General features: G+C 29.6%; 1 protein-coding gene across 3 annotated transcripts; it reads right to left on the minus strand.

Moving 5' to 3' along the window:
• Window positions 1–11476: 11476 nt before the first annotated feature.
• On the minus strand, window positions 11477–20070 carry LOC109793571 (protein MEI2-like 4). Of its 3 annotated transcripts, none has more exons than XM_029270385.2 (15): window positions 19573–20070; window positions 18595–18748; window positions 18343–18391; window positions 16972–17298; window positions 16263–16675; window positions 16001–16159; window positions 15693–15809; window positions 15455–15603; window positions 15117–15199; window positions 14647–15048; window positions 13525–14155; window positions 13111–13195; window positions 12953–13021; window positions 12647–12826; window positions 11477–12176 (listed from the first exon to the last, which is right to left on the minus strand). In XM_029270385.2, the coding sequence occupies exons 2-15, from the start codon at window positions 18670–18672 to the stop codon at window positions 12012–12014; spliced, it is 2907 nt and encodes a 968-aa protein (XP_029126218.2). In that variant the 5' UTR covers window positions 18673–18748; window positions 19573–20070; the 3' UTR covers window positions 11477–12011. The 3 variants fall into 3 exon arrangements, with proteins under 3 accessions (XP_029126218.2, XP_020208629.2, XP_020208628.2); XM_020353040.3 differs by having other exon boundaries at window positions 14647–15045; window positions 18343–18394; window positions 19573–20069; XM_020353039.3 differs by having other exon boundaries at window positions 18343–18394; window positions 19573–20069.
• Between the last annotated feature and the right edge of the window lie 1570 nt (window positions 20071–21640).

Raw genomic sequence — 21640 nt, forward strand, 5'->3', positions numbered from 1 at the left:
TAAACATTTTACGAATTGTATACATTACGACCATCATTGTTCGTTGGTTTTGACGTAGAATGAGTACGAATAGATGGGATAACAACATGCGAAGGATTTCAAGGATTGGCAGTTTCACAATTGCGTCTAAGGATTGAGACTTTCTCTCTTTCGCTCAGATTCCTCAGCCATGTTTTTTCAGGTCGATTCTCTTTTCTCAATTCTATTTTCTCACGCTCATTAAAAAAATTCTACATTCAATTATGTAAATTTAGTCATTTTTTACCATGATTTTTTTGCATTATTTTTACAGTAAATTTAAATTTATTCAACTTTTTAAAAATTCAAATTTAAGATATCTCTATTTTCCAAATTCATTTTTTTCCTTTTAAATTATAAAAATTCATTTTTAAACTTATTATCTTGATAGATTTAAAATTTTAAATATATAATCATATTTTATTAAAAATTTGAATTTAAAATATGCATAATTTTGAATTTTGAATTTTGAATTTTATTTAATTTTTAATAGTTTTAAAATAAAAAATAATAATATTTTAAAACTTATAAATATTTGGTCTCCACTTTCTTTTATCCAATTTTACCCCTTATTATTATTGATGTTGATGGTTACTTTCTTTCAAAATAATAATCGTAAGGTGGTTACTTTCTTTCAAAATAATAACCATACGGTGGTTACTTTCTTTCAAAATAATAATCACACAAATAGTCGTCGTTAAGTATGTTATTTTCAAAAAAATTATAAACCAAATCCATTATCACTCTATTATAAGTCCCAATCCAACGTTTTGTAAGAAAGTGTTTTTTTTCTTTCACCAAAATTTTCATTCAACGCTATCACCAAATCACACAATTATCGTATCTAACTGGGTTGCACATGATTCTTCTACAACATCACTCCCTATACTTTCAAGCAAGAAATAAAACATAATTTTTGTCCTAAAAAAAGTCAAAACACGTTGTTGAAATTGACTAACCGCTTGAATCCTGGTTCCATGACTCATTGCCAATGATATACATCAATGTCTTCCATATTGTGTTTTGATCGATGAAGGCCATTAGTACCTTTGATCTTATGCTTTCCCATTCATAGTTTCTAGGTTAGTATTCTTTTATAACTTTTATCTATAACTTATATAACTTAAGATTTTACCCTTATTGATGATTACTTTCTTTTAAAATAATAACTACACAATATTTCTATAATTTTATCCATTTTTATCTTCTCGCTCTTAGAAATTTTTTCTACCTCCTTTGTACAATTTTTTTCCATTCTCCCTCTCTACATTTTTCTCATCCCAATCAATTCTCAACTTCCGCTTTATTCCAAACTCATCCCCACTCTATCCTGGTATGAATCACATTTGCAAGCAAGTTGTATTATATTTCAAGTCATCTTCTTTAATGTTAGATATAGTGACACATGGTGTAGAAGAATAATACTCTGACCCCAATAAAGACACCATTAAGAAGCATGATTGTGGTTATGATGATTAGTACACTCTTGATGATCATGACTTACATGAGGATGAAGAAATGACTTAAGACTCACAAGTCCATCAAACAAAAAAGGAGTGTAATTTTGTTTTTCTTTTCTCAATGATGACATCGTATCAATGCTATTAGTTACACAAAAATGACATGTAACATGACTACAAGTTATTCGATTTAAAAGTTTTAAAATTTAAAAAGACATAAATAAATTTAACTATATTTGGAGGACATCTTTTGCATTGAATTCATTTCAAGTTTAGTCAATAGAAAATTTAAATGTATTTTTCTTTCATTTTATGTTTAATCAATTTTTTAAATGTCCATATTTAAAATATGTTTGTTTCTTATTTTGATTTTTATTTTCTAAGTTATAGATTTAATATTATAAAATTTTATTTGAAAACTTATTATTTTAATATATTTATAAAGTTAAATATATTTATAAATATCTAATATAATTTTAGTAGATATTATATATTAAAAAATGTTACAATTCAACCATGAAACATAAAATTTGATTTATGTTACCCAAATAATATATCACTATGTTTGATTGAACTTAAATGTGTATCTTAAATTTATTCTATTTTTTTCAATAAAATTGAGTTTACTAAATTAAATATGTTTCTCAACTTTAATCATTTTTTTCCATGAAATTATGTTAGTTTCAAAAGTTATGTTTTTAATATCACATATTTATTTTGTAGTGTTTAACTCTGTTGTATTAACTAAAATTTGGAAAATGGTGAAAAAATAATTGTTATCTAAAAAATTAGAAAGGTAATATAATAATATGGTTGTGAAAATATTTTTTATGTGTCAATTTAATATATATAAAAATATAATTTTAACATTTCTTCATTTAAATCAATTCTAACTCATATTTTTCTCAATATTAAGACACTTGAAAATGCAAGATTGAGTAATACCTATTATATTGACAACTTTCATGCAAAATAAAATATCTCTATTTTTTAGGTTATGGTTATTTCTTTCATAAAATAAAATAAATTACATGAAATTTTAAATATCTCATATTGATACATGACATTGTATTATTTATTTTTTTAGCTTTTTAAAGTCAAAGAAATTATGGATGATGTATTATATAAAGAATTGAAATTTATTATTGAAAAGTATGACATTATTCAATTTAATTATTTATTAATTCTGATATATGTTTTAGTTATGTTAATTTTAACTAAAAGTAATAGCAGAGTGACATTTAATTTCTATCATAAATTGCAAGGAACATAAAAATCGTCATGAAGTGGAATCTTTATTTGGTATTCCTATTAAGAAAATTTTATAATAGTAAAACATCATATTGTGTAAAATTATTTATATAATTATATGCCAACAAATGAATTCATTCCATATATGAGTTATTTTAAATTTTAAGATAATACATATATAGAGGCACGAAGTGCCTCGGCCCCACTAGTTTATAATAAATTATATATGAAAAATAATATTTGAATATATAAATGGTATTTAAAATAAATATATATACATAAATATTTTTAAATATATAAATTATATTTTAAATTTATGATAAATAATTTATATTATAAAAAATATTTTTTATTTATTGATAATTTATTTTAAAATATTAATATTTAATTAATAAATAAGTATAATAGATAAAAAATTAAATTAGATAAAAAGTTAAAAAAATCCATACAAATTAAAATTCCTAAAAAATACTATCACAAAATAATTAGATAAAGATCCACATTTAACTTGTAGAATTTAATTTCTCAAACACCGTGAATTTAAGAGACAACTAATTAATGTTATAAGAATTAATAGAAAAATACCATAAAGTTCAATCTAAAAATTGATAAAGTTTAAATAAAAAAAATAAAATTAATTAAAAAATTAATTTTTTAACAGATAACTAAATTTTAGTAGGTAAAATATATGACAATTATTTACTTTATATAATTATTAAATTTCTCTATATTTGTAATTCTATATCTTTTTTTTATTAAGAAGAGAGTTTAAAAGTTCAACAATAAACTATAATACACGAGGAGGAAAAAAAATAGTAGATTTATCAGCTAATAAAAAAAAATGCGTCTAACTTGATGGAGAGTTAAAACAATGCACTCCCTCAAGAAGAATTAACCCTAACTTAGCAAAACTATCAGCTACTTGATTTGCTTATTGGAGAACATGAACACAATCTAATTCAAAAGAATTCCATGACATCCTGACAATCTGGTTGAGAAGAGAGTAATATGGATGTATTCGAGGACACTCATCATTCAATAATTGAACAATAATAGAGGAGTCAAATTTTATTATAATATGATAATGTAATCCATAGTCCATGAAAAATAGCCCAAAGCTCGGCTTGTACAACAAAGCAACTCCCAATCATTATAAAAAATGCTAGTATATGAAGGTTTCATTACTGTCTCTCAATACACCAACCACAAGAAGCCAAAGAGTTATTAGAAACAGTTTCATCACAGTTAAGTTTCAGTATACCGAGAGGATGTGGGACCCATCTGATTACTGACTTGTATGAATTGTTTTGAGATGAAACATTAGGTTGCCTATACAATGTTTTTGTTAAAACTTGTATGCAACCTTTGGTCTCGCAAGCTACTTGAGTAGGACTAACATCCGTCTAGCAAAATATTAAATTATTACGGGCCTTCCAAATGGAGTCTGGTGATAACAAACAATTGGGACCATTCGAGATTGGAAGCATTTAGATTGGACAATAACCAATCATTTAAAGGAGAGAGAAAAAATCCTTGATCTACGTTATGGGTCATTATTTCACTCCATATACTTTTTGAAAAAGTGTAATCTCTTACTGCATGTAAACATGTTTCGTAACCTGCATGGCAGAGTGTGCAAGTTGCAACTGTAGTTATAAAACATGAATTTTTCCAATCATTTGTGCAAAGATTATTGGGTGCAATTCTCCACAAAAGACATCTGATTCTTTCAGGGCCAATCAATTCCAAATTAAATTAAAAAAACATTGTGACTCTGTAGAAGGTGAGGCTCTTAAGAATTCATATGCAGCTTTAATAAAAAAATTTCTAGTCCTAGAACCACCCCAAAATATACAATCTTCATCATTTTCAGGAGAAGGGGGTGTCAAACCTTGTATCTCTCGCCAATGTTGACTAGGAATGTATGAGTGCACCTCATCAAGCTTTCAGTTCCCGTTCGCATCAACTAAATCAGCAACTTTTCTACACTATATCTCCATCGATACTGTCTGAATAGCCACCTCACTAAGAGCCATGTTGGATGGAAGGCAGCGATCAAACCAAAATGTGGTAGATTTACCATTTCCTATGTTCCATGCTATATTATGCACAACCTTGTCTCACACTTCACAAATTCATCTCCAAAGGTTAGACATTGTTGGTTTCTTATGGATCACCGGAATAATATCTTCTCCATACACATATTTAGACCACACCACCTGAATCCAAAGCTTATTAGGTTGGGAACATAGAGCCCAACAATTCTTCATCATAAACGATAGATTAACCTTACGTGCCTCCCTTAAACCTAAACCTCCACCATCTTTAGGTTTACAAAGAGTTTTCCATGCAAGAGCATGGTTACATCGATTGTGGTCATCCTCCCCCCCAAATGAAAGATCTACTAGACTTATAAAGGAGGAAAAAAATAAGAGTCAAGAGATGATTTATGTAAAAATAACTTAACTCCCATGTAACTTCTCCTAACCCCTCCTTTTCAATTAATAAATTAAAAAAAATAATAAAATAAAATTTAATAAATGTCCAAGATGCCTTTCCTTCCCTCTTATAAAACAATTAATATAATTAAAATACAACTTTCACTTTTAATCAAATAATATAAGCATCATAAGATAAAATACATTTCATAATACTAATTAAAATTATAAATCCTGAAATTATGTCTCCGCTTAAAAATATAATTTATATAACAAGTTAAATAGTATCCAAAACTCTAAATAAATACATTAAATATCAAAATAATTTCTAAAATATAATTTATGAAATCTGGTTGAGTCATGCTCAATGTGGGTCATGCTCAACATGAGGGTCATAAACAATCGTACTAGCTCTTTGCCACCACCTTAACGCTTAGCATCAAAACTGGCTGGTATTTTCGTATTTAGCATCCAAATCATTAATCTTCATACAATCGGTAAAAGTGTTCTAAATCATGCAACAAACATTAAAAACTGTACAATTTACTCAAACAATTACATCTTCAAACAATCCTCTCATACAACCAGTGGCGGAACTTCAATAAAAACTTTGGGGGTGCCAAATTAATTTTTTTTTATATATAAATTTTTTTATTAATTAAAAAATAACAATTTTTTATTTTCTCTATTCAAAATAAACATGCATGATAATAAAATTAAAAAAAATTATTATTTACTAAACATTTTATAAAATAATTATAAAATGAATATATATATATATATATAAATATATAAAAAAAATATTTTAAAAAAAGTTTGGGGGAGCCGTGGCTCCCCCCTGTCCCTTAAAAGGTCCGCCACTGCATACAACTACCAATGTATTTCCTTGGAGTTTCTCATAAGAACTCATAGGAACACCAAAATCTGCAATTACAAATCAAATACAGACACTACTCACATACATACTAATTACATCAATTAGAGCATTTAAAGAGAAACAGAGAAGAAAAAGGCACATTTGGGAAAACCCTTCTCACACATAGACATACAATAGAGACAAGATTGGAGACCAATCTCACTATCCGATATACATTTTCACACTAAAGCGAGGTTTCTTACTCCATCTTACCTTGTCAAGTAGAAAAAGATGGATGATCGACTCTAGGATGGTTTCCTCTTCCTTTAAGTTCTTTGAGTTCTAAAGCGTAAACGTATATGTGAAAAAAAAATGTAAACCTAAAAATTGATCGACTTTTTTTTTTTAAACTTAACTTTCCTCTAACCCTTTAATTAAAAATGTCAACCATAGTTATCTCAAAAATCGCTTCCCTCATTTAATAAATAATTAAATAATATAATCTTTAATTATAAAACCTCACAATATATTCATATATAAATAATTATAAATAGTTACTAAAACCAACATATTTAATTATTACCAAATATAATAATTAATAATAAAATAGACATTAATCAGCTCTCATTCATAAAAATAAAAATATCAAAATTATTAATAAAATACCTATATTATATTTTATGACAAACAGGATGTTACACATTGTACTCACAAATTTATTGTATCACATGCTAGACATGCATGCCTAAACTTCTCAACTAGTTAAGCAATCAACTAAGACTTCACAAACACATCAACGTCACAATGTCCACAATATATCAACCATCACAATATTCATAATATCATATAATAATTCCTTAAGCATCACATGATCCACATTGACAACCAATTAATTTAACCAATCTCACATAATTACACAACTGTCATGCTTAGGTGATGACAATGTGATATATGCAACCACGACAATAATAATGATAATAGTGATGACAGTGACAATTATGACAATTATAATGATAAAGTTAATAGTGATGATAACAACAGTTATAATGACAACAATAATAAAAATAGTTACAATAATAATGATATATAACAATTAATTTTATTTATGCTCTTCTCGTCTAAATTGTTTATTTTGATTTAAAGGTTAAAATTGAACAATTTTATTATTAAATTACAAAATAATTATCATATTATGCGGTTTCTCTCTCTATATTGGCAATTGAGACCTTGTCCTTCACAAAGCTTGTTTCATATATAAGTAGGTTGATCATTTAGAATTATTTTTCTGATATGGATAAACAAAGTAATAAACTCTAAAGGTCATGACCGTATAAACTTTCTCATATTGCTTTACACGTGTAAGAAGCAGAAGAAATTATTAGCTACATTTAAATTACATGATTCTTATTAATTATTTTTTATATTACATGTAATTAAGTATTTTTTTATAAATTAAAAAACTTAAATTTATAATTTAAAAATTAGTTAAAATCATAAGTACTTGATAATTTCTCCAAAGATGAGGGTGTGAAGATCTTTATACTTGAAACAAGGGCAAGATGATCTAAGATTGGAGAAGCAAGAGCCACAGTATTACAAAACAAGTGGTACAAAAATCAAGAACAGCAATTGATGTGTTTAAAGACCTAAGTAAATATGGATCATCGTATCTTTTACAACAACAAAGATTAACTTTTTATACACTTGGTGATGGAATAATATGTTCTGCAGACAATAATGTATTGTCTAACAAAGCACTAAAATAGTATTACTTTCGTTCTTAGAGAGCGTTTGGCCCTTGTAACTTAATTTTAACTTATGATATATTTTTCCTTTTTTTTATTTATTGTTAACTAGTATTTTTTTTTTGGGGAAATTAAGGATAATATATGTTAATATAACTATTTGAAGTGTTTATTATTTTATTGATTTTTTTGACATATATAATGATTTTTTTAATATTTTAATATAATTGAATTTTACCTAAATAAATGTTTTTTTTAAATATTATTGTGTTAATGACTTAAATATTTTATCATTTATAATTTCTTCAATTGATATTATATATTATTTTCAAATCATTATTAAATTACAGATTTATTGAATGAGTAATTTTTAACATGTTAAAAATAAACTTTCAATATTTTGATGTTCAATTTTTTTATTTGTTTTTATTATTAATTTTAAATTTCTTTCCAGATTTTTTGATTGTTAATTAATATTTTTGAGAAAAAAAATATGTTAATATAACCACTTGAAGTGCTTATTATTTTATTGAATTTTTGACATATATAATGATTTTTTTAATATTTTAATATAATTTCATATACTATTGAATTTTTCCTAAATAAAATTTATTTATAAAAAACATTATTGTTTTTCATGACATAAATATTTTATTATTTAAATTTAAATTTAATTTTAAATTTCCTCAATTGATATTATATATATTATTTTCAAATCATCTTTAAAATAAAAATTTATTGAATGAGTAATTTTTAACATTTTAAAAATTAAACTTTCATCATTTTGATATTCAATATTTTATTATTATTATTATTAAAATGATTTCATATATATTTTTTTATTTTATAAATATACTTTTTTTATTGAATGAGATAACTAATTTTGTATAAATTTGATTTTTTTTTTAAATACCAAATAACCTGTAGGTTAAAATCTATTGATTCGTTAATCATTCGCGAAATTTCCTCAATAACCTGCATCAATTTCTTTCTCTATCATTTTACTTTATTTTTCTATATCACTCATTTTCCCATCCTAATCCAATTCTTATTTTTAACAGCATCCATAAACATATTACCATATTAAGCCAATTGTTTTAAATCAAATTAAGTAAATTATTAATATTATTGTTCTATATAAAGTATCTTACGTACATAGTAATTATCACATGGTAAAAATGCATGTGTTAGGGTAACAGTTTCGTTTCATCGTTCCAAAAGTACATTGAGAGAAAAAGTTGCAACAAATTCCAACAATAATCCAAACATTGCTGAATTTGGTTTGTAAAATGAAATTAGACTTTTGTCAAAGAAATAAATACACACATGCATACCCTAAATTTGACCACAAAAGTATTTGCACCTTTTTATATTCAGCAAATGCCCTTTAACTTGAAGCATGCGAAGGAAAGGAAGATAAAATACATCACACAAGGACCATGCTATTTTATTTTTTTTTGGGTGCAACCCTAGAGATCAAAAAAGCTCTTTCAATTCGCATTTATTTCAAAATTGCACTAATTCAAAATTGGCAAGTATGTAACAATTAGTGAATTGATAAATTTTGAAAGAAGGTTTCTAACAATATTTTTTCAGTGCTTTTTAGAGTTTATGTGAACTGGTATTAAACATATCTAATTATATGACACATTTAATTCTCTCATTTTATTTAAAGATGTTTATTTTACTATATTTATTGTCGAGATTGACAATATTTAAGCCAACACTCTTTACAAGGATGGCATTAGAGTGCCACCAATTGTGATATTATCTGAAGATTCCTAAACTCTTTATTAATTGTTATATGAGCCTCATTATGTTGCATCACTTATCACTTTATTATTTTTTTTTGCTTCTTTATAAACTCTATAAATTATCTCTTTATGCATCTCATAAACAATTATGTTATTTGAAGTTAAACTCTTAGAATTTAATTATTATGTACTGTCCATATAAAAATTTATATTTAAATTAAATATAAATTATATCAGGCACAAATTTTAAAATAATTAGTATAAAAAATAATAAATTTATCATTACATGATAATATCTAATTGAATGACAATATATTTACACTTGTTTGTGTTCGAATGAAATTCAAATTGTTAACGACTTCCCGTTTTATTTTTTAGATAATAGAAAAAATCTATATAATATATTAAAAAATAAAATAAATTTACTTTGAATAATTTCAAATGTTTGAAACAATAAAACCCCACAAATTAACCAACAAACTTGATTGTTCAATTTTGTTTATTATTTTACAATTTAAAGACAACATGTTCGAGATTTCATAGTTCATTTCATCGCGACTAACAATTGTTAGTTCAAATGAAATCAAATTTAAATTCTTATAGTAAAATCTTAATTAAATATTAAAAAATGTAATTTAAATTAAAAGTTTTAATTTGTCATCGATAAAATTGATAAATAATTTCTGTGTTTGAATTTCGGATAAGGTTGGCCTCACTTTTATGCTTTAACAATAATTACTTAGCTTAAATGCCGATTCTTCATTCTTGTATCTTTATGCCTCACAATGGTCGAATCGTGATTTATTAGGGTAACTAAAGTGGCTTAAAATTGTTAAAGTAGTTATTATCAACCATTTATCAAGAGGGTTAGGAAACTTCATGCTCCTTTAATTCTATCTTAAATCTGAATTATCTTTTCCTGTTTAGGACATGACAATTTCATATTTTGAAAACAAAAATACAAACATAGTACGTCTTAAGCTGGCCCAACACAATTTCCTTTCGTGGTGTACACTTCTTTGTATTTTTGTTTCATCTTGGAATGTTTTCTAATGAGAGGCTGACACCCCTAAGGCCCTCACCATTTTGTACATCTTAATGATACATTTCTCACATTCTTATTTGAAGATTTTGGTTCATAATATCTTAAATTTATCTCATGTTACAATAGACATATTTTTTTAGATTTGGTTCCTTTGACATGCATAACGCTCTTTTAAAGCATGCTTATTTTATTCCAATTTCAACTTTTATTATTGCACTTCTAAAAATTACAATCCACGTTTTTGTTCCGACTTTGTTTTCCCAAATCTCAAATCAGTCTTGAAGTTCGATTTTATACATTTGTAAAACCTTACTATTTATCAAAATAAAATAAGAGGCATTATATTTATAGCTTTATACAACATTATGCGCTAACCTACGTAATGAAACCAAAAAAGCAAAACTATGTATCACTGGTTAGTGTTTGTAAAGTTTGTGCGCTCACGCATATTGGAAATGTAAATACCATTACACTACTTTTTGAACAGATTTCACTTTATGGTCAAAAAATTAAAATAAAAAAAAATACATGTTGAGACTTGAAACTCCAGAAAATGATGTGTCACTATCATACCAAGAAAAGCCAAATATCTAAAGACAGAAAACAAATCTCATTTCATCAGGGCTTGTTGCAGAAAATATACTGCCAGTCATGGCATAAAGGAGCTCACCAGTCACTTGCGTACGAATAAATGCCAATGTATACGAACATAGAATTGCAAAATTAGCTCTCTTCATCTAAGTTACTTAACAAAACTAAGTTAAAAAAAACTTTATGTTAAACACTACATATTATATACCTAACATGCATTTCATGTAACTAAGGCTCAATTAAGCTTTTTCTAATCAATGATTATAACACCCAACATGCATAACAGGTATAAGCAGTGACGAAAGAATAAATAAAAAATAACAAACGAAACAGCAAATCTGAATTAGTACCATCGAAGAAAATGTTCCATTTAAATGTCTTTCCTCAACAATCCATTATATGGACAACAAAACCCATAATGATAACAATGCCCAGGGATACAAGGAAACAAAATTACATATGAACATTAAAGATCACAATGGAAACAAAACCAGCGAAGAACCCTTGAAACCCCATCATCTCAAGGGAACTGCAAATTGTCACTTTGTCCATTCACAGGTAGCCAAAATTTTAAGCTTCAGTTAAGCCATTGTCTAAACTTGTAAGATGGTAGCAGTACTCCATGCAAAATTTTAGGTAAATAAAGAAAACACTAGAATCAGTGACTTCATTTGGTTATGTACCTCAAGTTCCAAAAACTCTTGCAAGGCTCCTCTATAGGAAAAAATTGCGAGCCCCCTTTCCTACTGGCTCCAACTCCTTTCACGCTTGATCGAACAAAAAGAAAATGTAAATATACAGTATTGGAGTTGACATGTCATGCAGCATTGAACTGTTAGTGCATGATGCTAAATCAGTCAGAGTTTTTTGAAGAGCTTGATGAAGATTCCATTCCGTTCCCAGAATCTTCTCCACTTGCCAAAGATGAAGGATTCCCTTGGCTGCGATTCTCCTCATTAGCATTAATGCGAGACTTTCCAGGCCTCACTCTAACATTGTTACCCAAGGGAAATGGCTCCTGCAGAGACAGATTAAGTTAATTGTCCAAGGGATATAATATCAGAAGAAGAACCAGGTACCAAAAGTACAATTAGGTTGCAAGCCTATATATATCCTTTTAATGGAAAGCCCTGACTGTTAAATGCACGTAATGGTAGATTGCATTTTGTAGCCATTAAAGCCAACTCAAGTCAGAAACATAATGCTTTAGTTGTTATAAATGAAGTATTCCTTCAAGAAACTCTTTCTTGCCATACCCAAAGCATGTTAACATTAAATATCAGGCAAAAAGTTTTGATGTGAGAAAGCCTGTAATTAACCATCAGTTTACTTGCATCAACCCAAAACATTAATGCAAACATCAATAAAATCATATTTACAAAGCAAAATATCAGAGAGGAATACTAGTAGTCGGGTACTATAGTAGTTCCATAATTCATTGTAGTTGGCAAAAGGAAAATAGTCACAACAAAAGAACATGCTGATTACCGGATCACCAGCATTTGGGCCATCTGTATGGAAGAGAATAGGGCGGCAACGTTTATCTTCGTTCATCAGGCTTGAATTCTGAAAATGAGCAATAAGAGCAGCTTTTCCTTGAATTCGGGCATAGGCAAGTACGGCTACCTTTTCACTGTTGAACTTCTCCCATTTTTTCCCATTAAAAGCCTGCACAATATTACTTATCTATTAGATATATCAACTTATAAAGAAGCGAAAACAAACAGATGAACTCACAATTCATATCACAGATAAATAAATCAAATTAGAATTATATAAGGATTTTCAAATAACCTTGTGGAATGGAATAATTTGACCAGGATCAATCATATTGATGAATGCGTAGCCAACATTACATTTGTTCTGCAACCATTTGTAGAATAAACTTAGAAACACATTTAAGATTTTCTTCAATTAAGGAAAGAGTCAAGAAATTCCAAATAAATACTTACCTTGAAATCAATTGGCAAATACAGAAAATCATAAGTTCCCCGACATTGCTCATCTATGGCAGCAAGAAGCATCTTTGATGTATACCTGCCAAAATATGTAAACAAATATAAAATAAAGGAGACAAATTGAAAGACCAGTGCAAAAGAAATCGTCTGTATGGTTATTCAAAATTTGTAAAATCAGTTATGGAAAACCAATTAATCAATATTAAAAAGTATATGCAAATAGCACTGGCATGTAAGCAAGCAAAAGAGAGACAAAATTTGTTTAGTTAATGCACCAAAATGAAAAGGGTACAAGCCAAATAAGCATTTGCCTATGAAACTAATAATCACGTTCTTTGGTCAAGTAAGGATGAAAAGACAGTATAAGCAGCAAAAATTTACAAAAAGATACGGATATGAGTGGCATACTTATTGGGAATATTTTTTATCATCAGTGTTGTCCGGTTGTCTTCCCCACGCAAAATGCGGCCCAAGTCAAGTTCATATTGTTTTTTATCAGTATTGTTGTTAGCGTTTGGTTCACTTCTACGAGGATAGAGGTTTCTCATTCGTTCATTGGTAGAATCAAGTTTAGAAGCCAAAGTCATGGGAAGTCTCCCAGGAAAAACATGTGACAACTGCTTAGGAGAGCCCTGCCCAACATTTGATGTCAATTCTGTACCGTTCCCACTAACATGAGAAAATATGTTGTGAGAAGCCGGAGGATGCAACTGCCAGCCACCATGAAAACCTGGACTTCCTACAGAACCCAATCTAAAACCAGAAGTGTCAGGTGACTCTCCCAAGTAGGAATGCTGTCTTTCCCATGGCGAGGCTGTAACAACTGGTGCTGATCCCACTTGATGGTCTATATGTGATGCTCTCAGCACATGAGGCGGTGTTCTAGGAAAGCTTGGTATCTGTGGAAGACATGGAGAACAAGCACCATTAACAAAGGATGGTGTTTTCTGCCAAACCATGGCATTTGATGGAGATTGCTGATGCAAGCTGGAGCCATTCCACATATGATAAAGTCCATGATGGGGGTGGCTCCCATTTCCTGAAGGTCCAAAATAAAATAAAGATGTCAAATTTCAGAATTCTAGTGCGGAACTATTAAATCCATATCCGATATTGCTACAGCCTACAATTCCCAGCACCTTCTACCACTAACAAGCTGGTAGAAAAACTGACGTCAAGACCAATATTCAATTTGGAATGCTTAATCTCAGATACTCAGACAGGCAAGTCCAAATTTATCTAGAATCCTAGATCAATAGTTAGCCTCTCAAATAACAATTTCTTTTTGGGTGTTTCTAAAAGAATGAAAATGTTGAAAAACCTAGTATCATCATTAAAATTAACAGTCATGCTCATTATTGAAAGGTTTTAAATTCCTAGGATGCCTTTTGATGTGAACAATAAGTTTGAGTTGAACCTTTACAACAAATTGGTTCCTTATCACAATTTTCTCTAAACAAGGAAACATTTCAAAACTGTTGCAAATAAAGGAAAGCATAACATGAAGCTTTCTTAGTACATTAAACTTACCTCCTGCATTAAACTCTGTTAGATTCCCAGTTGAGCTCATTCCCTGAATGTGCCTGCTGTCAGCTGATTCTGTTGATCCAGTTCCAATATTGGAAGCCATGTTAATGGTACTTGAAAAGCTATAAGGACTTCCATTAGCTAAACTATCCCGATATTCAGGTAAAGAATGGGGATGGAACCTAGATGCAAATTTCAATGCATCAATAGTGTTACTGGCCTCACAAACACCAGATGCTTTTCCAGCAGATGCCCCTCTTGTGGTCTTGTGCATGCTAGAATTCATATGAAACAATGAGTTATCAACAAAAGCATTCAAAGGTAGTCGTGTTGCGGAATGAAATCCCTGATTATATCCATTTTTCAAGCCGCCACCAGAAGCAATAAATCCAGATGACACTCCTGCTGTAAGTTATGTATAGTGAGACTAAGCTTTAAGGAGAAAAAACAAGTGAAAGCAGACAAAATCATACCCTTATGTCTTAAGGAAAAGTTGTCACTCAGATTATGACCAAGATCAGGTTCATCTTGTCCCTTCTGAGACTGCTGCATCATACTACAAAAGCAAGGTTTCCACATTTGTCAAGATGTATTTTTTTCCACCAAGGTAAAGATAACAGCTTTACACTATCAACCTCTAAAAAGTGAGAATACTATTACGGGTGGTTAGAATAAATATGAAAAATAAAGACTTCATCTACAAAACATTGATCAAGATTGGAACATATAAAAAGTAGAAAACAGTTGCGAAAGTTGATATAAATAGATAAGAAAATTAAATTCAAAATAAGAAAGAAGTGGTAATAGCCACCATGTTGCAATCCTAGGAGGGCCAGGTTCAAGCTTGATGTGCTTCCCAGCAAAGCAGGTCCCATTCAGAGCACGAAGGGAAGCTTCGGCAGCTCGGACATCATAAAATTCAATAAATTTGACATGATTCAATTGTGGATATTCATAGATCTGCAATTAGAGACAATATTTAAGAATGCTTGTATTATTCTTGAATCAGAAACACCAAAAATGGATGAAAACAAATAAGAACAACTTACTTCTTTAATCTCTCCATAAAATCCAAATATCTGTTTAAGTTCATCATTCAAAACAGATGAATCAAGACAAGATATCATCAGTGTACCATGGCCAATATCCTTCTCCGGAGCATTGTCCTGATATGTCATCAAATGGAGATATATCTATAAGCAAAGGATGAAAAACAGACACACAAGCAATTGGACAAGCAAAACACATGACAGTAATAATAAAAGATTATAAGATGAACAATAAAAATAATAACTTTATCCAAATAATAACAGGGAAAAGGAATTATGCATGCATGAGAAGTTATTAATAATGATACCTTTGGAATTGAATAATGTATATCAAGTTTCCTAGATCTCAATGATCTATTTTGAAGTGCTTTCATAGCATTTTGTGCCGCCCTTAAGTCAAAATAAGAAATCATAACAAACCCACGATGCTTGCAGGCAGTATATATGTTTCGGATATCTCCATATTGCTGCCAGAACAAACAAAATAATCCATTTACATGCCATTATTAGTGGTATGAAATGCTTCATGAAAACTCTAAGATAGCATCCACCAGAATAAAAGAATAAAACCTCAAAGAGTGCTTTTAGCTCAGAGTCTTCTACGTTGCTATTGATGTTTCTAACAAAAAGTGTTCTAGAAGATTGTTCACCAAAAGGAATTTTTCCCTCAGAAACTCCAAAGTACTCAAGATTTCCCTCCACACAACTAGTTCTTTTTCCGGAAATTAGATGTTCATCTACTTCCAACTCCATGCCTCCACCGCTGCTGAACAAATCAAAATCTTCAAAATCATCACTTGTTCTTGTGTGGGTATTGCATCCTAACTCATCAGTGACTCCAGAAAACAAATCATCTTCATCGGGAAGGAGATTTCCAATAGTGTCAGCCTCAATTTCTTCAAGAGATTTATATGGTTCTTCCTCGGGAAGGGAACCAACAGTAATGGGTTGATCAGACAGCCCTCCATTCCCCATTAACCTGACTGCAATAAAATAAGCATATATACACAGTGACATGTGAGGATATCAACTGAAATAAAGTAAAATCACAAAACCTAAAACAAATAGATAACTTTTCTTAGTTTCATGCTTTTAGTGGAGGGAAGGTTCCCTTCTGTGCCCTGCTACATTACAAAAGACAACTAGCATATATTCTGCTGTGCTAAATTGCTAATGACAATACACAAGCAAATGAATGCAATAGAAACTCACATCTAAATTATTACAAAGAGTAATACATGTGTGCAATTATCTTAACATGCATGAAACAAAATCTTACACTTTTGGCTAAACATCTCAGACAGTGAGCTTGAAAATAGACTACTTTCACGTGAGGCAGCATTGGTGACAATCTTGCTCCCAATCAAACCATGTGAGCTAGATGCTGGCTGCCTCTGCACAGTAGACCATGATATCTTTTGATAATTCAATGATTCCCTGGAATCCTTCAGCATGTCTTTAGAGCCTGCTTCTCCTCCAAAATGTAGGTCTTCTGTAATTTCCCCAGATAGATTCTGAGACATTGGCAAGCCTGTTTTAGCATTTGTTTCAAGGGGTGATGAAGTATTCAAAATGCTGCCAGGTGATGCTTCCATTTCATTCATCCCTGAAAATTTGAATATAGAAATTACTTTATCCAGAAATTAGTTACATGTTCTGCACGTGAACTGCTTATTAATGGAACACAAGTAAACAAACACAAACATTGATACACGTGATATTACATTATTTCTACATTCAAACTTAGCACGATAAAAAAAAACCTGCAAATTCTACATAATATTTATGCCAAAATCATACACAAGCTTCGGTCTAGCAGAGCATAACATCTAAATTCATTAAAACACCATTAATTATCCCAGATATACCACAATCAAAATGTTGCAAAAACAGGGCATTGAATTTATGCATTCATTATAAGACATTAATTTATTAAAGTAGGCAGCAATTAGATTGTTACCACAAACTGAAACAAGAATATTAATTTTAGATGGTGTCAATTACTCATTAAAACTTAAAAGTGCTTGCAACATTGATTAGTGATATTCATTATTCCAAAAGCAATAAAATAATACATATTGTTTTTGGCAGAGAGTGAGAAGATTATGTGTTAAAAGACAAATCAACAATTAGCATCACTAATCACCATAAAGTCAAATAAATATATCAGCTTCAGAATTCAAGATAATTACTTGTATTAAGGATACTTGTTAGCAACATTGACAACCATTTATTCTGAATGCAAACAAAACATGTATATGAAATTTGAAACAGAAAATGGGAGAAATATTTCTTGGAAATTACAACTGCATTTCAATTGGGACCTCAGAGATATATTATAGGTATAAAATAAGGTTATACCATATATCTTTCTGTATACCTTATTTTTTCAAATAAAAATATATTGTATACAGAAAGATACATGGAAGGTTCTTCAAAAATAAACATATGTTAGTAAATCTATTTGGGGCATTAATGATAGCTGCTTACAATTTCTAAACTGAGTGTAAAAGTAAAACAGTTCACTCAAGGTCTGAATCTAAACCATACGTTAGTAAATCTGTTTGGGGGCATTAATGATGCAATTGGAACAAAGGTAAAACAGTTCACTACCGTTTTGAACAAATAATAATTGGTTGGTTGGCCTCACCTTGTAGAAAATGGGCATGAATAGATTTAGGCTTCCGAATTCCAATATTCTTCTGCCAATAAAAATTCAACACATGGTCAGAAAACCCCAGCATTGAGGTCATGGAGAACAGAACAAATTAATTGACGTTTTGCAAAAGAAAACTGGAGTCCTAGACTGTAAAATATTCATGAAACGGATGATCATTAACTAGAGGTCATGATAAAATTTGAGAAAACATGATGAGGCAGTTAGCATAATAATTAGTACTACCTCAGAAGCATAGGAAATGTCATCCAAATAATGGGATGAGACAGAAACACCCCTATTCTCCATAATTTCAGAAGGCATCCCTGCAGCTTGTCCAGGAAATACAAAAAACCACCTCCCTTGCTGGCTAGCTTTGTTAGGCTCTATTCCTCAGCATCTGCCAGAAATTCAAGGTCATTACAAAGGAAAGGACAGATAACAAAGAAAATCCATTTCATCACTGCTAATGGCAAAATGAAAATTTCAGACCCAGAAAACATCATCTATCATAACAAAATTATAACTTTACTATCACCCCACACACCCCACCTCCAAACAAAAAAGAAAAGAGTGGAAAAAAGGACTAATGAAAACCCTACCAGAGTCACTCCCTAAATTCAATTGGAAAATTAAAAAAGATTAGTATAAAACTATGACACAAATAGTTGCATCTTCAACTAATCACTACCAGAAGGAAGGAAAACGCAGGATGGTATTAGGAAAAGAAAGAAGCTCTTTGCTTACCTACCAACGACCTAATACGGTTTGGTTTGGCTATTTCCTTGCCAAGAAAATTTAGAAAATTACAAGAAAGAAGAAAAAAAAAATTCCATGGAAATTATGAAGAAAAAAAATATGAACTGCAACAACAGCTCACCCTTTAAAAAAAATAAAAAAAACATTTCGCATAAATTTACAATACCCCACCTTGGTTCTGCCACAAAATTACACAGATGGAGAGGGAATTTCACAGGAAAAGCCTCAAACAATAACAGATCAAGAGAAAAAGAAAACAATTCAGAGAGGCTATAATAAAAAAAACATCAACAGATCAAAAACATGAACGCCAGAGAAATTCTCATCTCACCATATACTCATAAGAACCACCGTCACCGAAGAAGAAAAAAAACCATTCAACCCCCCAAAACAAAACACAAACATAAGAAACACACACCATAATTATTACCCATTTTTTTCAAGCTAAGAAAACAAAACTCGCACCTTCTCAATTTGAACACTGCCTCACTAGCACAAAAACTCCAAAATCCTCTCCTCCACAAAATTCAACACACTCCTCATCCAGAAACTCCACAACAAAGAGAAACAGACAAAAAAAAACCGAATCTCTCAAACGCTCCACAACATAGGAATTTCAGAAACAAGAGATCCCACGCTTTATGCCGCAACAGGAACCTCCCTCCCTCTGCATTGCAATCTCAGACGCTCTTCCCCGCGAAGAAGACGAAAAACAAGGAATTGTTAAGCGGAAAGGACTCGGCGGGTGCAGAAAGAATCGCAATTGGAAGCTGAAATCGGAAGAAATGGAGGTTCCGGCGAGGGCAGAGCGAATTTCCGGCGAGGTGAGGCTCGCCGGCGGTCGCTCTCTGGTTAGGAGAGGAAAAACGGACAAAGCAACAACAACAGAGGTTTTTTTTTTTAGTCTTCTGACAGAGAAAGAGAAAGAGAAAGGAAAAGGGTGTTAGTTGGCTTTGAAATGCAAACAAACAAACAATTTTTTATTTTAAAAAATATTTTTAAATAAAAAACTACAATTGAGGAGGGAGAATAAATAGGCGCAGAGATAGTGTGGGTTGTAATAATAACAAGATTAAAACATTTTTTTCTCTTTCACACTGAAAATTAACAAGCTCAAATATCTTTTTATATTCCACGCAACTCTGTGTTTTGTGCTTAAGATGGAAAATTAGGTTTGTAAATTCTAGTCAAATTTTATGCAACTTTTTTTTATACTAATTTACCTCATTCACTTAAAGATTTCTTTAAAAAAAATTTAGTTGATCACTTTTAAAAAATTCTGTCACCCCTCTCAATCAAGTATTATTTTTTAATTTGTCAATACTGTATTATTTTTTATCAAAAATAATTTTATTTGATCTACAAGCTGTAAATACAAAATTATTTTATTGTTATATTTACCTTTTCAGTATAATTTTTGATACAAAATTATTTTATTGTTATATTTACCATTTCAGTATATTTTTTAAAAAAAATCATAAATGCTTTCTTTCATGATGATGATTGGTCAAACCCCAAGCGTGTGGTTCAGCGGTAGGGGTTGATCCACGCTTAAGCAAGGTCAGGGGTTCGAATCCTGCCTTGTGTATGCAGCCGCGTTAAATCTTGGGGCCAGCTATCCCACCCTTTGAGGTGCCTTCAACCTAGCGAGGAGATTAGTCATTGTCGGCCCTGGATACTCCAGGGACGAACCAAAAAAAATGATGATGATTGGTCAACAATAAACAAATTGTTTCATTTACTCTATAATAGTTTAATTTATATGTACTGGATGTGAAAAATATTTTATATTGTTACTTAGTAAGAAATTATTATCAAATTAAAATATTTTTTTAGTTTTTATAATTTTACTTATTTTTGTTTTAGTTTTTGTAATTTAAAATAAATATTTTTAGTTTATATACTTTTTTTAATCTTTTTTAATCTTATAGTTTAAAATAGTTTTTTTAAGTCTCTATACATTTGTAATTTTTAGTTCTTCTAACCCTTATTGTTAATTTCTTTTTGTTAGATTGTTATTTTGTGTTGGCGTAATTGAAATCTTTAATTTTGTTAAGGTAAAATAAAAAGTTTCTCAACAACGAACGTGGCACGTAAGAGTTCAAAATACGAAGCATTAAAATAATTAATTTGAAGTAAATTCAGTAAAAATAAATTCAATATCAAACACACGAAATTCAATTAATAGATCTATCACATCATTATATAAAAAACGTGACAAGAATATTAATGGTTAAAAAATTATAAATATAAGAACTAAAAACATATATTTTAAATGTAAAAGAAGTAAAATTATAGAAACTAAAAAAATATTTTAACCTTATTTTTATAAAATATAACAAAAAAATCTCGCAATTAGTAAAAAATTTATTCTAAAAATAACAACTTTCAGGATAGGATAATAATTTAATAATATTATTTAATCATTGGTTAAAAATATTTTGAACATTTTTAATATGAATTTAATATATATATATATATATATATATATATATATATATATATATATTCCCACAAACATATAGAGGTCAAA

The sequence above is a fragment of the Cajanus cajan genome, chromosome 6 (genome assembly GCF_000230855.2).
Source record: "Cajanus cajan strain Asha chromosome 6, NIPB_CcT2T_4, whole genome shotgun sequence".
NCBI lineage: Eukaryota > Viridiplantae > Streptophyta > Magnoliopsida > Fabales > Fabaceae > Cajanus > Cajanus cajan.

Excerpts from the sequence above, each read along its gene's own strand:
- LOC109793571 (XM_020353039.3), bottom strand. The coding sequence starts at position 18,672 with ATGCCTTCTGAAATTATGGAGAATAGGGGTGTTTCTGTCTCATCCCAT. Across the intron at positions 15,604-15,692 it reads TTTATGGAGAGATTAAAGAA|ATCTATGAATATCCACAATT; the intron begins GTAAGTTGTTCT and ends CTCTAATTGCAG. Across the intron at positions 13,196-13,524 it reads ATAAAAAATATTCCCAATAA|GTATACATCAAAGATGCTTC; the intron begins GTATGCCACTCA and ends ATATTTTGGCAG.